This window comes from Suncus etruscus, chromosome 7 (genome assembly GCF_024139225.1).
Source record: "Suncus etruscus isolate mSunEtr1 chromosome 7, mSunEtr1.pri.cur, whole genome shotgun sequence".
Lineage (NCBI taxonomy): Eukaryota > Metazoa > Chordata > Mammalia > Eulipotyphla > Soricidae > Suncus > Suncus etruscus.
Window position 1 is genome coordinate 26,090,025 of NC_064854.1, and position 16,692 is coordinate 26,106,716.

The following is a 16,692-nucleotide window of genomic DNA, read 5'->3' on the forward strand; positions in this document are numbered from 1 at the left end:
AAGCTATTTTTAAATGTTTTTAAATATTTAGGGCCAAATAAATCAATATTGTTGGGAAACACTTACTCTGACCAGAACGCATTTCTTTGCCCTAGTCTCGTGTGAATAACAAAACCCAGAATCTCAGCCTGATCCAAGCCCAGGAATGAGGCAGATATTCTGCACTTCCACCAGGGCTGCCCATCCAGGCCTTCTGTCCAGTCTCCACACAAACCAGTAACCCATCAAAAAGGAGAGAACAATGATAAAAGCTCACACGAGTGGCCTTGTGAATCATATTTCATACCAATGTGAAGAAAATAGGCCTGCAAGAAATTACCTGACTCTGCAATTCACTTTGCTGCTTCAGGCGAAGATTTTCAGGTGTGTCTGCCACAGTTGTGAAGGACTGCTTTGGGTAGTGTCTGTGGAGAAATGTTTTTAAAGGATGTAAGTAAAAATAAAATATCATGAAACAATGAGTTAACCCCAACTGTGTTATCTATCCTTCCTTCCCTTGCCATGGAGAGAGGCATCAGTTTGAGAATCAAAAGCTCTCTCTCTGTCCTTTTTCTAGATCCCATCCCAACTCTACTCTTGGGATCTCCATCACCCTGTACCCACAAACTTCTACTTCAGCTTCAGAATCCATTAAGTTACTTCCCATCAGCATATAAGTTTGCTAAAGACTCTCTTCATTCTAGTATTCCACCCTCCACCCATATTATTATAGTATGTGGCACGAGAGTTCTCTTTTTCATAGAAAAACTTCCTCAAGAAGAGGCCTCTAGTCAACTCCTCACTTATTCTCTCCTCAACTTCATGTATTCTGGCTTCCAGCTCTTGTTTTCCTAAGTTTCCATCATCAAAGCTAGAAGTATTTTACTACCACCACCACTGCCACTAGAAAACCCAGAAACCCACATCCACACCCACCATCTTGCACTCAGAAAAATGGCTCAGATCCACAACTAATCTCCAAAAGAGCATGAAGCTGCTGAATCTTTCTTGATAGACTGGTCTATGTTGACAACTCTGGGGACAAGCAGAGTTCCCCTTGTTGGGGAACAAGGCAAGGTAACAAGTGCAACAAGTTCCCCTTGTTGCCGGAAGGCAAAACAACCTGTAAGCACATCCAACACCCACCAATACAGAAACGGCCCAGCTCCATAACTAATCTCAAAAAGAACGATGAGCATCTGAATCTTCCCAGGTGGAATCAGTCTATGAACTGAAAACTGGGGTGTTCTGAGAACAGGGGTAGGCATATTTCCCTCAAGCCTCCCACTTTACCACTGGAAAATCCACCCGCCCCACCCACACCTGCCATCTTGCCAGCAAAGATGTTTCTGGCTCCACAACAGAACCTCATCAAACTGCCAGGCCAACAAAATCATTCCAGCTCTATAGCTCCTGGATAGTGCTGCTACATATGTGGCTGTGCGACACCTCCAAATGTCACAGTAGTGTCAGTCTAGTTGGATCACAGCAAATCTGATGGGAAAATTACATGGAATACCATCAAGCTCAAATGAGCCTAAAACAATAACACAGAAGGCTCAACTAGCACCAACCATCACAGCCCAAATCCTCAGTGATTTTAGTAATATTATTGTGAGATCTAACAACTATCACAAATTGGCTTATCTGATCTAAGTATTTATAATTCCATTTGCCTTTGTGCTGTACCAAACGAGGGACATTGGTGAAGGGAAAGTCACACTGGTGGTGGGACTGGTGTTAGAAAATTTAATGTCTGAAGCAATTGTAATATGAAAAACTTGGTAAATTATGAAATTCTAATTTGAAAACTATTTACAAATCAAAGTCACAAGCATTTCCTATGAGTACATCCAAGACATCTCTTGGCAGTCCTCTTGTTCAATTGAACTCTCCCTCCCTCTCTCTTGATCTAAATCACTACACACTCCTGGCCTTGCTTCCCCTCATCTAGTTTCCCTGCTCTGTCCCTTGTGGTGGTCCAACCACTGCAGGATTCCAATACAAACTCCTCTCTTCTTGGTCTGTACTATCCACTGAGAGACTTTGTTCATTCTCCAGCTTTAGAAATCTCCTCTCTGCATATGCAGATCACTCCTCAAATGCTATCTCTCACCCAGCTTTCTCTCCTGAATTCCCATTGAGGTCTATGGCAAACCCACCACAAATTCAACCAGTCTGATGCTCGATATTTCATCATCCCACCTGAACTTTAGGACAGGCTTCTCCCTCTTGGATTCTCTCATTTATTGACAAATACACGGAAATAGGGGGCCTGAGCAATGGCACAGCGGTAGGGCGTTAGCTTTGCATGCAGCTGACTTAGGACCATCCGTGGTTTGATCCCCCGGCATCAAATATAGTCCCCCAAGCCAGGAGCAATTTCTGAGCGCAGAGCCAGGAATAACCCCTGAGTGTCACCGGGTGTTCCCCCTCAAAAAAAAAAAATACCTGTAAATAATCTTGACTCCCCATGGCTCCAAATCTCTAAGCTTCATTGCCTCTTCTTTTAAGTATGTTGTTACTGAGTATGTTTCTTTCATTTGATTTTTTTAAATTATAGGTCACATTTACCTCCCAGGTAACTACACTCCTTGACTTTTTTGGGGGGGCTCACACCCAGTAGCACTCAGGGGTTACTCCTGGGTCTGCACTCATAAATTGCTCCTGGCAGGCATGGGGGACCATATTTGATGCCAGGATTCAAACCTCCTTTCGTCCTGGATTGGCTACATGCAAGACAAATGCCCTACCACTCTGCTATCTCTCCAGCCCCTTGACATTTCTTGCCTTTCCAATTCCACTGCCAAAATAAACATTCTCCAATGACAATTTGATTCCATCATTTGCTTACTGGCAGCTTCCAATGGCTTTAACTTATGAAATATTTGCTCATAATAAAACACTACTTTTCTATTGGTTGTTGTATTGGTGTCCCAAACTAAAAATTCTATTTGAGGCAAGGTTACACCGAAGAAAAATAAAAAACAAAGTGAAAAGTTGCTATTTCTTAGAAGCTGTGATCAGCGAATCTGGTGGCAGCAATGGCAAATGCACTCGCGGACTCTGATGATGTGCATTAGACAGGGAGGCCCATACACCAGCAGTGATGTTTTATTCTTCTTCAGGAGTTTTTAAATCCTAACACAGCAGTGAGCTCATCTGTATGAAATATAATTTCCTCTAGAAGTGCTTAAGGGAATAAACTATCTCCAGTTTTGATCTAAAGGGAAAGGCTGAGTTAATATTAATAATCAAAAGAAAAATGCTGAAAGAAAGAGGGAGTTCATATCTGAATAGCCGAAACTACTGATCTTGTGAGTGTTATGTATGGGTCGGGGTGGGAAGGCTAGTTACAGAGCTAATTTACTGGTCTTGCATCCATAAATCATGGTTTATTCCTCAAGAATCGCCAGGCTCACCCCAAAGCACAGAGTCAGTAAGAGTCCCCATAATAGCCCCCCAAATCCAAAATGTTTTAAAAAGTAAATAGAATTATGACCTTAGGTTTCAGGGTTCTAAACTAGCTAATGAGTAAACAAAATTGAAGAGAAAGAGATCTTGGAGGTAAAAGAAATATAAACTTACAATGCAATCAAGAGAGAGAGAAAAATGATCTCATGAATCAGAGCTGGGAATCTCAGGAGCAGAGCAATTATGGTACACTTTGACTTATATTGAAAAGAATCAGCACAGTCTCTGGCAGTTAGTCTAATTAACTCCCCAAACTTGACACATCTGAAAACTTAGGGTTTCTCCATATCTAGGCCCTCTAGTAGGTGAATTTCAAATAATTCAACAATATGCTCTAAAGTCAATGTACACACACACACACACACACACACACACACACACACACACACACATACACACCTCACTTGCAAGAGAAAAAAAAAGTCAGACACAGGAATAGGATGAGAGGACAGTGGTCCCTCATGAATTACACGAGCAGAAGCAAAGGCTCTGGAGAGCACCAGTTAATTCTAGCTCCTGCAAAGTACTACATTCGAAGGGTCACAGTGGGCCTTCCTGAGTAAAAAATCTTTGTTGTTGTTGCTGTCTTATTCGCTTGTTTGTTCGTTGCAGTGCAAAGTATTGAACCCTGGGCCTCACACATGCAAGGTAGATTCTCTACCTTTTAACCACATCCCTGAATTCCAAAGGAGAAATCCTAAGAATTTTGCTTCAGCAAGGTACAGAAAGGCAGACATTTTTTAATCTTCCATCTTGTTTCAGAATATTGAATAGAGGGGGCGAGCAGTGGGGGACATGAGAAATGGTATTGAAAGAGAACTAGGAAGGAAAACACGTTCCTAATACAAAAGAAAAAATAGATGATTCTTATCTCAATAAATTTCCTATAAGATAAAATATGTGTAAGATTACATATACAACACAAGGAGTGGATGGAATGTCCTCTTACAGATGTGTGGTGCTATGCGACCATTCAAAGTGGAGTCTCTGAGTCAGGGAATACCAGGACTGGGTGAGGTGTCTGGATGCAGACCAGACTATAATTAATTTGCATTTCCAGGAAATGCTAATCCACATCTCCCGGAAATGCGACATGTGTAAGACAAAGAAGAAACTAAGGTAACAGCAAAAGTGTACATCTGAAATAGTCAAGTGCGGTTTCAGAAAGATGATTTCTCTGTGGGATTCCATCCTAAGAACACAGGCCATATATATTTTTTATGTACAAACCAGTTGACCTGAGTTTGGCTGAGAGAGGAAAGCTGGTGACAAATGGAAACTTCCCCATAGAGGACTGAAAAATGGCACATCAACGGAAAAGTGAGAATCCAGGAGAGTGAGAAGTCACACTTCTCCTCTAGAGCCTCATGGTCATGAGAGCACAGGAACCCAGTGGCCTAGTTTCAAATCTTTACTTCTCTAGCCTTAATTTCCTTAACTGTGAAATCAACTTAAGGCTAGCATTTCTCTGAGTCGTGGCAAAATTAATACCTAAAAGTCATGTCAAACAGTGGCTCATAATAGACACTCGATAAAATAGTATAGGCCACACAATATCATTACTCCTTTCTCTTTGTTTTGCCACAGAATGGCTTAGCTGTGTGAATCTATATAATTAGAATGATCGAGTACTGGCTCTCTCATGAAATTATGGCTAGCACCACGTGAAAGAGCTTTATAAGTGGGAAACTACTGTCAATTTGAGACATTAGCCAACCACTTTGGCGTATAAAGCTAAAATCGTTGTGAAATTATTTGCTATAAATCCTGTGCTCATACAGAGGTTCTCAACCTTTCTCCAAAGAGGCCATTTGGTAACAGGAAATGTCTAGTGGGTGGTGAGAAAGCAATACTGGGGCACCAAATGGGTAGAAGTCAGAGATACTGGATAATGTATGATGCCCATTGGACATCATCCAAACCCACTGCAGCAAGGACATACTGTCCTGAGCATCGATAGTACTGAAAACCACTATATAGACAGAAATCTCAAACATGACTTTAAGTCCATTCCATTACTCTTTATAACAAATCACTAATCTTTGTTTCTATTCTCATCTTTCTAATGAAGTTGAACAGTCCACCACCTTCTAACTCCTCACCACAAGGAAGTCACCAGCTTCTGTCTGAGTCTTCTTCTCTTGAGTACTTAAGTCTACCTTTTCCAGCTTGGTGCTCACCAAGTAACACTTTCCCTCACACTAGAAAATGTGAGGGCAGAATCTGGGTATTAAAAGAATTTGTGCTTAAGTCAATATGTCCTTACAGGCCCCCTGCAGAGAAGAGCTCACAGAGCAATGGTAATATTCTACTGGAAAGGCCAACCTGGCCTCAAGCTAAAGTTGAAGAATTTGAATTTGCAGGAGGGTTCCCACCACCATTAACTTAGACCAGAGGTCTCAAACTTGTGGCCCGTGAGCGTTTCTGGCCCTCTGTACAACATTTTGTGGCCCTGCCCTAGAGGAATCTTTTTTTGTTTTGTTTTGTTTTGTTTTGTTTTGTTTTGTTTTGTTTTGTTTTGGTTTTGGTTTTTGGGTCACACCCGGCAGTGCTCAGGGGTTACTCCTGGCTGTCTGCTCAGAAATAGCTCCTGGCAGGCACGGGGGACCATATGGGACAACGGGATTTGAACCAACCATCTTTGGTCCTGGATCGGCTGTTTGCAGGCAAACGCCGCTGTGCTATCTCTCCGGGCCCGTTTTGTTTTGTTTTAGTTGTTTGGGTCACACTCCCCAATGTTAAAGGCTTACTACTGACTTTGCACTCAAGGATCACCTGGACTTTGCCTCCTCTGGCCCCCAGGTAAATTGAGTTTGAGACCTGACTTAGACTATGGTTGTTACTGAATAAGTGTTCCTTCTCTGAGTAGGAATTGGGTGAATGCCAAGCAATATATGACTCTATGAACAACACGTAATCAAAGTCTTGATAACTCAACTAGGGGTTTAAGCACTTGCTTTGCAGATGGCTGACTCTAGTTCAGTCCCTGACACTACATATATTATGCCCTGCATACTACTCTGGGCACTGCTAAGTATGTCCCTTCATCCACCAAAACAAGAAACAAAAAGAATAAATTCTCAAGGTTATAATTAACTTTTTAAAGCAATATTACTAAGAACAATGGTTCTGACTTCCCAATATCCTACATCCTACTGGCTTTTTGGTTCTGTTTTCTACAATGGATGATGGTCTAGTAATTTTTGCATGAGCATTTTTTCATGCATCATCTTTTCATATTCTGAATCTTAAATAAAAAAGTAATTTCATCTAAGGCTGTTGCAAGTCAGCCCCTGAAGAGGTTGACTGATGGAGTGATGGAGGATGAGGTCTTTCCCCTCCAGCTCGAAGCAGGCGTCTGCCACCCTGTTCAGTCGGCGGTTCTGAGGTGAAACGGCGGGTAAACAGCTCGCAGCCAGTCAGGCTTGTGGAAATATTAGCTTTATTCGGTGGACAAGACTCCAAAGCCTCAGTATCAGTTCCAGCCAAAAGCCCCCTCTCCCCACCCCACCCCACCCCACCCGCCTTTCACAGACCCTTGTTTCTATCCCCCAGAATCAGGTACCACCCAATGGTGGGATCAGATACCACCCAATGGTGGAAGCAGAATCAGGTACCACCCTAGGGTGGGGCAGAATGCCAGGTCACACCCTAGGGTAGGGCACAATCACCGATCAGGGTAGGGTCAATAACATAATAATCCCATAACATGTTTACATACACAACATAAGGCCAAGATCAAAACTATGTTAGGTGATGGGGATATGCTAGAAGATTTAAATATAATTTGAAATATTTCTCCCAAATCAAAGCAACTACATTGGGTAACAATGATGAGGTTTTTTGTTTTTTTTTTTTTTGTTTGTTTGTTTTGGTTTTTTGTAAAATTTAACATTTTCTTTAAATAATGGCACATAAGAGGCTGGAGGGATAGTATAGGAGTTAAGACCCTTGCCTTGTACATACAACTGGCCTGGCTCACTCCCTGGAACTATCAGGAGTGATTTCTGAGAACAGAGCCAGGAATAAACCCTGATCATTGCCATATATGGCCCAAAAATCAAAAGAAAAAATCAAATAAAACATTTTTAAATAAATAAACTTAAAGGGACCACATGCACACACATATACATATGTGTACAATAATAAGTGTCTATTATCTAAGATTTTCTAAGACAAAACAAAAGTATTGGGCAATAAGATGAAAAGGCAGTTGGAGAACTAAAATATTCTAAGGGCCCATTATAATATTATGAAATTCTAGACCTTTTCTGTTTGAGATAACATTTTAAGGATAACCACAAAAACTAAAAATAAAGTACATAATTTCAAATTCCATAGAAATAAAAGAGCTTTTTAAAACAACCAAACTCTACATGCAATAAAAAGGAATTCTAAGAAGGATAGAATAAGCATAACATTAGAAATATAATAGTGGGACACTTTCAAACAAGCAAACTCTCGATATAACAACAACAAAAAAGAGGAATACCAAGAAAAAGAAGCATAGAAAAAACATACAAATAGGAATAACAGTAGGAAAAAAGGAGTTACAAAAAAAACATAAGCCCTTGCGTTTACCACCTCAAAAATTAGTATTTTTCAACTTTCCAATTTTACTCAAGTATCATCTTAAAGGTAAATATATCTAAAATCAGTCTCAAACAGGTTAGAATACATACATAGGTGGGCATATATGTATATGACATGAATATATGTATGCATCAAAACATGGTATGCATATATGTATAGACACACATTTCTCTCTGATATAGAGTTCTAAATACAAATAGATGTACAGATATATCATGAAACACTGGGGAGAAATATAAACTTATGTAAAGGTAAAATCCAATATTTAAAATATAAAATATCTGACAAAGTACTAGTAATGTCTTCGCCCAGGGAGACACCACCCACTTAGCCACTCAATAGCTGGTACATTGGGGACACTCACCGATCACAATAGAACCACTGGCGGATCTCACCAGGGTGGCCTCCCAGGTCTCCTGCATGCAGGAAAAGCAGGAAGTCAGCAGGCACCATATGGGCAAGAGCAGAAGCGTCAGAAGAGGGAAATGCTCTCTGTGTGCGACAACTCTGCACATGGACCCCATCTGATTGAGAGTCCCTGAGGACCCTTGCATTTGAGCATAGCTGTCCTGAGAAAAGGCAACAAGCATGGAACTGGGGCAGAGCAGAGGCAGGAGAGGCAAGAGAGGGAAAGAGAGAAAGTTTCTTATCCAAATGGGGAACCACCAGCACATGCAAATGTCTGGCTACCCAGACAACCAAAACCTCAAACAGGGAAAGGGGAAGTTTCACATTCTGTACCAGAGGCGTCAAAAGGAGTAAGAAGAGCAAACTGCAGGAGCATGTGCCAGCCAGCACCCCTCAGCCAGCTGTAGTGGTCCATCGCTCTCTTTCCTGCCCTCTCTTTCCTGCGCTGGGATGGAAGAGACGCAGAAAAAAATAGGAGCTGGTGCCTTGACCTCCAATATTGCACTACATACGCCTCCCAAAATGAAAACATTAGCAGGTTTGTTTAAAGTGCATCTATCTCCTCCAAGGCTTAGAAAAGCTGAGCCAAAGCCACTCCACGCTGCAGCAGCAAGATGAGGAAGCAACCATGCATTGTGTTTTGCATATGCATTTGCTACCTGGGCAAGTCGCTCTTTGCCCCACACTCTCCCTTAAGGCTTAGAGGCCAGGATGCCCAAACATCAAGCACTGAGCTTTCTCTGACCACCCCTTCAAGGGCAAAACATGGATGTGGTTACTTCTTCAGTCTGTATATATTTTGCATGTATTTCTACCACCAATCCCCAGGCTTGAGGGATGGTACAGGGGTTAGTGCCCCTGCTTTTCATGCAGCCTACCCTGGTTCCAACCCCAGTACCACATCCCCAGAGCATTGCTGGATGTTGTCCCAAGATGCCACAAGCATACTGAATGTGAAGCTCAGGAGAACTGCAAGGATGGCCCTGAGAATCAGCAGAACTGCAGAGCCCAGGAAGAATGATGTCCTTCAGCCCTCTCATTGAACCCTGGGAAAGGAAGGAAGGAAGGAAGGAAGGAAGGAAGGAAGGAAGGAAGGAAGGAAGGAAGGAAGGAAGGAAGGAAGGAAGGAAGGAAGGAAGGAAGGAAGGAAGGAAGGAAGGAAGGAAGGAAGGAAGGAAGGAAGGAAGGAAGGAAAGGAGGGAGGGAGGGAGGGAGGGAGGAAAAGAGGAAGGAGGGAAGGAGGGAGGGAGGGAGGGGAGAGGGAGGGAGGAAGGAGGGAGGAAGGGAGGTTGGGAGGGAGGAAGGGAGGGGAGAGGGAGGCAGGGAGGGAGATAATGAAAGAAGGAGAGAATGAGGGAGAGAGGGAGGGGTGAAGGGAGGGAGGGAGGGGTGAAGGCAGGGAGGGAGGGAGGGTGGGAGGGAGGGAGCTCACTTCAATGAAGACCCAGTGGATACTTTACAACTCTAAGGAAGATGGAAGCTCACAGTTTGATACATCTTGAGGGAAATACATCAAAGAAAGGGCAAACTCCAAATGACCTCACTCAGCAGTGGAGTACACAGAGAAAAATTGAAAGAGCAGACCACATTGAATGAAGGCAAAACCCTGGCCTTAGAGTATAAAATTGAATAACTAGCAGCGAATGAGGGAGAAAGTATCTAGAACTAACACGAGGACTGTGGTGAAAGACCTTGAGCACTTGTTGATGGTGAATGTGCAATAACTCGATAGAGTTGTTAACACTAATATTACCACAACTACAGTCCATTATTTTTAATCTCGCTTTCATTGTACAAATGAACAAAATGAAAAAATTTTAAATTGCTGATTATTGGAGAGATTGGAAACGCCTAAAGATTTTTCTTCCCTTGAATAAAGAATCCGTAAGAAGCTTCACGACCATTAGCCTATTTCCAAGATAATTCAACTTTAATTATCTTTGTGGGGGTATAAAAGTATAGAAATGACATTGCTAGATCAAATGTTTGAATGGCTGGGGACAGCAGGTCCATCAGCAGATCTGCTTTTTTTCTACTAAAATTCCAGTTTAAGAGCAAAGAACCACCACTTCAGTTCTTGAGAGAAAGCAAGTTAAGAGTGTTTCTGGGGGACTAAAGAAATGGCTCAATGGTGGAGGTTTGTGTTGCATGAGTGATTCAATTTCTGATACTTCAAAAAAAATGGGGGGTCACACCCAGTGGCACTCAGCGGTTAAACCTGGCTCTGAGCTCAGAAGTTGCTCCTGGTAGCCTCAGGGGACCATATGGGATGCCAGGATTTGAAATGGGGTCTGTTCTGTGTTGGCAGAGTGCAAGCCAAATGCCTTACCACTGTGCTATAGCTCTGGCCCCTCAAAAATATTTTTAATTGGTAAAGTAAAATAGAAATATTCCTTCCTCTATTTTCCTTTCAAACAAAGAGAAAGAGAAATGCCTCTCTTACATGGTGGGATGAATCTGGGTCTTTGCTACCTTGCAGAACCCACTTGAATAACAATTTGTGGGAGTACCACGAGCACAATTCAGCATCAGACAGACATAATTTTACAGTTTATATTCTTTGAGTTTAACATGCTTTCTCTCTGGTGTGATGTCTATTCATGAGCTTCCTTTCCCGGCCCATCCTGTCCTTAATTCTTTTGCTAATCTCCTTCCCTGTAGCACCTCCATAAACAAGTCACATATAATGCTGCTGGTTGCGAAACATCAATTTTATGATTGGGGCGGGGGTGGGGGATGGTGAATTTGAGCAAGTAAATGGAGAGCGCTCTTCAGAAAGGAGGCGTAGAAGAGCTGCTGAGAGATCACATAAAAGCGAAAAATGGATTATGATAATGCCCGTCTCTGGTACAGGAAATACAAGCCCCAGCTGAAAGGAGGTGCAGAAAGCAAACCCCTGACTCTCCAAAGGGCAGTCAATAACCTGTCTAACTAGTCGCCAAATTCTCTGTCTGGCTCTAAGGGTCAAACAACTTGCCACCTTTTGATTTACTTCCGCAGCAAGACTCCATTGTAACGCCTATGTGTGTTTACAAAAGAGGATACTAGCAAAGGGATTATACTGGAAACCTGACCCACCTCAGGAAAACATACTTATGGGCTATTAGAACATGCCCCTTAGATTGTGAATTGTAGTGAAAAGATGAGAAATTCACACACAGAGAGATATACACTCGATTTTTATTACAGTGTAAAGGTGAGAAATTAACACACACACACACACACGCACGCACGCACGCACACACATAAACATGGATATTCCCTAGATTTTTTTTATTAGTGTGAAGGTGAGAAATTAATGCAAGCACACACAAACACACACTGCTATAACCTCAACTTTTCATTACAGTGTAAAGGTGAGAAATTAACCTACAAAAATATTGCTTGCTATCCCCTAGATTTTTAATTGCAGTGTAAAGGCAAAAAATTAACACACACACTAACACACTTCTAGATGCTGTATCAGAAAAGCATGAGCTAGCAGAGGTGGCATTCCCATTGTTACTACTTGCTACTAATATGGAATGAACAGACATGAAAAGTATGCAAAGTTAAGAGCCAGGTCCGGGGCCGGCGAGGTGGCGCTAGAGGTAAGGTGTCTGCCTTGCAAGCACTAGCCAAGGAAGGACTGCGGTTCAATCCCCAGGTGTCCCAGATGGTCCCCCCAAGCCCGGGGCAATTTCTGAGCGCTTAGCCAGGAGTAACCCCTGAGCATCAAACGGGTGTGGTCTGAAAAAAACAAACAACAAAAAAAAAAAAGAGCCAGGTCCTAGAACACAAAAATCACTGATGATTTTAGTCAGATAAACAATACACACATACTCAAATTTGACCACCAAAGTATCTAAGGCATCACCAACAAGCATTCAAGACAAATTTACATGAAAAGAAAACATTAAAAATGTAAGTAAGGGGCTGGAGAGATAGCATGGAGGTAAGGCGTTTGCCTTTCATGCTGGAGGTCATTGGTTCAAATCCCGGCGCCCCATATGGTCCCCCGTGCCTGCCAGGAGCAATTTCTGAGCCTGGAGCCAGGAATAACCCCTGAGCACTGCCGGGTGTGACCCAAAAACCACAAAAAAAAAAATTTATTTGGGGCCGGGTAGGTGGCGCTGGAGGTAAGGTGTCTGCCTTGCAAGCGCTAGCCAAGGAAGGACCGCGGTTCGATCCCCCGGCGTCCCATATGGTCCCCCCAAGCCAGGGGCGATTTCTGAGTGCATAGCCAGGAGTAACCCCTGAGCGTCAAACGGGTGTGGCCCAAAAACCAAAAAAAGAAAATGTAAGTAAGACCACACGATAGCAATGTTTGAAAATAATAATGAATAAATTCTCAGTTTCAAAAAATAAATCTTTAATGTCTAAAGGAGAGAAGGCATAAACTAATTCTTTGTTTCAGAAAAGACCTACTTGAAGCTAAAATATAATATTATACTGAGATTCAGACTTTCTGTAAAACTGTTGGTTTCTTTCAGATAATTAACAGACAGAAAGTTCATAAATTTTCAAATAAATTTCAAACTTTCAAATAAATCAAAATAAACTAGTGCTGAATCTTACTTTTAACAAGAACCTCTGCCATTGACACAATGGTTTATACTTAGACCATGAGCTACTTGCTGTGCTCAGGGCTGATTTACTGATTACACCTTTCTTCTTTTTATCTTCCTTCCTTTCTATTGAAAATGATATTATAACATTATATAGGCTTATAGTAAAGCAAAAAGTATGATTACATTATAACATTATATAGGTTGATAGTAGACTGAAAATCAACAGACTACACTAACTATTTTGCATACACTAAAAAGTCTAGTTCATCAGTGGCCAGGAAAATAGCACAACATGGAAGGTGCTTGTCCACCCACCCCACTGATTACCTTAGATATGCCCCAAACTATACACACACACACACACACACACACACACACACACACACACACACCAACACACATACATACATAATGTCCAGTTAATCATACAATTGTTCCCTTTGTCCCTATATACACACACCTTTCCCCTCCCTTTTGAGAACCATTATTTGATCTTACAGACCAAATATTGCTTTTGTTGTTTTCTTTAAAACATTGAGGGTTTTTTTGTCTTCTTTATATACTACATATGAGTGAAATCATATGGTGTTTGTCTTTCTCCATCTGGTGTATTTCACTAAGCATGATACCCTCTAGCTCTATTCATGTTGCCTGAAAAGGAAAGGATTTCCTGTTTTCTTGTTGCTGAGCAATATTCTACTGCACATCTATAACACATCAGCTTATTCCATTCATCAGTTCATGGACAAGACCAGTTATTTCTGGTCATTGTGAATAATGTTGTAGTAAACATGAGAACGTATGTATCTATTCAATTAATGTTTTTTAATTTCTCAGATAAATGTTCAAAGGTAAGATACCTATAATAGTACAAATTCCTATTTTAAATCTGTTGGGGATCCACCATAGTATTTTCCATATAGTGGTACCCATTGTTTAAGGGTTTCCCTCCTTCTGCAGACTCTCTTAAGCTTCTTTTCTATCTTTTAAATAAAAACCATACTCACAGGTATGAGAGGATATCTAATTTTGGTTTTGATTTGCATTTTCTTAATAAAAGAATCTAAACTTTTTTTCATGTGCCCATTGACCACCTGTACATCTTCTTAGGAGATTTGTTTAGTCAGCTCTTTGTCCATTTTTTTAATCAGTCATACCAAGCTTTCTGATGGGCCCAGGAAACACTCAACATTTCTCTCAACACTGTACTCCAAGTAATCTCTGCCCAATTCTAGAATCTACAGTGCAATTCTCCTTCCTATCCATCAACTACTTACTAAACAATCTGCAGATTGGTTGTTGCCAAACTTTGTAGACTACAAAAGCAATTTCAACAAGTCAAAATCTTTCAAGCCATAGGCCTCCACTTTAAAATTATAGAAATATTCTTACGAGAAAGGAAACTCTCCAACACACTTAAATTTGGTCAATTTCATATAAAATTAAATTAAATTCATTTCATTGTTTTTTAAGATAGGAAGGCTAGGGGAAATTATATAGCAAAATTGGCAACTTTTACATAGCAGTTGTTAGAGAAAAAAAAATCCAGTGCCATGTACAACATTGCTAACTACTGCATCCCTGTATCTACCTGTCCTCTTGCCTCTTTAAAGCAACTTAAAGTGAGCCACATTCTTTATGTAGGTAACCCAAGGCAGATTCCAGCCTTAAATAAAATAATTTTAAGGGCACTTTCTCTGGCTATTGATTATATAATTAAACTAAAACCCAATAGGTCATTTTGTTGCTATTGTGTTCAGTGCCTTGGAGCTGAAGGGAAAATGTACAGCCTCAAGCCTTTTTTTTTTTTATCACAAGTTAATGGCATAGGAAGAAAAGAAAGACTTGTATTTAAAACTAAAAGGCCTGAACTAAGAATTTTCAAAGAAATAAAAGTATAGCTTTCAAATTGCACACATCTGTTTCAATATGGTAGATTCAAGCCATCAACCAAGCATCTCCCACGTAAAGCTCAACAGAAATACTTTAAAAAGAGAAGGAACAGCTCTACACAGAAAGAGAGCTATTTAAAAGGATGAAAATAAGCTAGTTCTGGCAGCTTGTGTACTAAAACTGGAACAATATACACAAGATTAGCATGGCCCCTATGAAAAGATGGCTATAAATCCAAAAAATATTCAATATCTTTTTTTTCAAGTGGAAGCACTAATAGAAAAGAGAAAAACCTAAATACATGTTGTTAGAAGACAGAGAAATATTAGCAGGAAGAAAAATAGCTACTAGATAGAAGGGAGATCTGGAAAAGTCCTCCAGGTCAACAGGCTCTTCAGAGACCTGCATTCAGACAGCTGGGTCCTCAGGCCTTTCCCCATTTCCATTTACTCTTGATTCATGATATTTCCCACAAGTATAGAGATATGTAAACAGAGAGACATTTAGATCAGTCTATAAAGAGAATCAACACTCTGCTGTGAGGCCTCAGAAAAGGAAGATATCCAGCCCCCTAACAAATATTATAGTGAGGAGTATAACATTCTAAGACACTTAACTCATGGATTATAATCCTCTTGGTTGTTATGGTCAGTTTTTGTTGTATTCATTTATTCCACAAAGGTGAAAAGTTCTCCTTGTTAGCTGGTCCCATCTGCAATACCTCAACTATTGCAGAGGCCATACCATGTCCATTACTAAGGTTTGAGTTACCATTTACCAATATCTAGAAGACTTCTATGTCCATATAATCTATCTGCTATTCCCTTTTCCTCTAGTTATCACTTTTTCAGGAAACTAAGGATTTATTTTTGTTTGTAAGCCCTGTAAGCCTGGGTTAGAGAATCAGAAATAAATGCAAGATGAAGTTTCAAATCCTGGCCATGGAGTGAGCCAAGTAACTGAACCATAATTTCAGGATTAAAAGAGGTAGATGGGGACACCAGACAGGTTCAGATGACCTATATTCAATCCTCAGCACTTACATTAGTCACATACACAGTCAAAAACAATCCTGAGCACAAAGTCAAGATTAAGCCTTGAGAAACAATGGGTATGATTCAAAAGAAAGAACTCCACATTTACTTCAATTGGGTTCCCATCATCCAACCAGAATGAGAGTTTGAATTTTTAATTAAAAAATAACAATTTTTGACTGGAACACCAAAGCCAAAGTCAATGACAACAGAATAGATACCCAATCCACAACAAGCTGTATAGTGGAGACCAGTTACACTAGTATTCTAGGGGGGTAAAGAGAGAGAGATATGGGAGACATGCTGGGAACAGGAGTGGAGGGAGGACAACATTGGTGGTGGGAATGCCCTTCATTCATTGTCACCATGTACTGTAAATAATTCTGTGTAATGCACTTCAGTCACAATAAAAATTTAAAAAAATAACAATTTTTGTTAAATTTTTTGTTAAAGAGTAATGATACACTGCATGCAGCAAGTCTCTTGCATACCTGGTTCATGGCCTAATATTGATATGGGGCCCCATATGGTTCCTCACATCCACCAAGTTTGATCCCTATGCACAAAACCTGACATAGTCCTGAGCATCACCCAGTGTGGCCCAAAACAGAAGAAAATATTAAGTCAGGGCTGAGACTTACAGCAAATAAATTTTCTCCTAGGTGGGCCTGACCCCGGAAATGTGTCTCCAATAAGGATTATTTGCATAATAATTAATTTTGTTTTCATAAGATTTTTTATGAATACAAGGTACAGTAGGC

General features: G+C 40.8%; 1 protein-coding gene and 1 non-coding gene across 4 annotated transcripts in view; one reads left to right on the forward strand and one right to left on the reverse strand.

The window, feature by feature from the left end:
* Nucleotides 1–16,692, reverse strand: part of NEBL (nebulette) — a 380,095-nt gene that overhangs the window by 229,354 nt on the left and 134,049 nt on the right. For all 3 annotated transcript variants that reach the window (XM_049777820.1, XM_049777821.1, XM_049777822.1), the window contains exon 3: nucleotides 320–404. In XM_049777820.1, coding sequence (XP_049633777.1) covers nucleotides 320–404 — 85 coding nt within the window. The remainder of the gene's footprint in view (nucleotides 1–319; nucleotides 405–16,692) is intronic.
* LOC126014564 (U6 spliceosomal RNA) lies at nucleotides 15,048–15,155 on the forward strand. Its single transcript, XR_007497596.1, has one exon. It is a non-coding gene; the product is annotated as a U6 spliceosomal RNA (small nuclear RNA).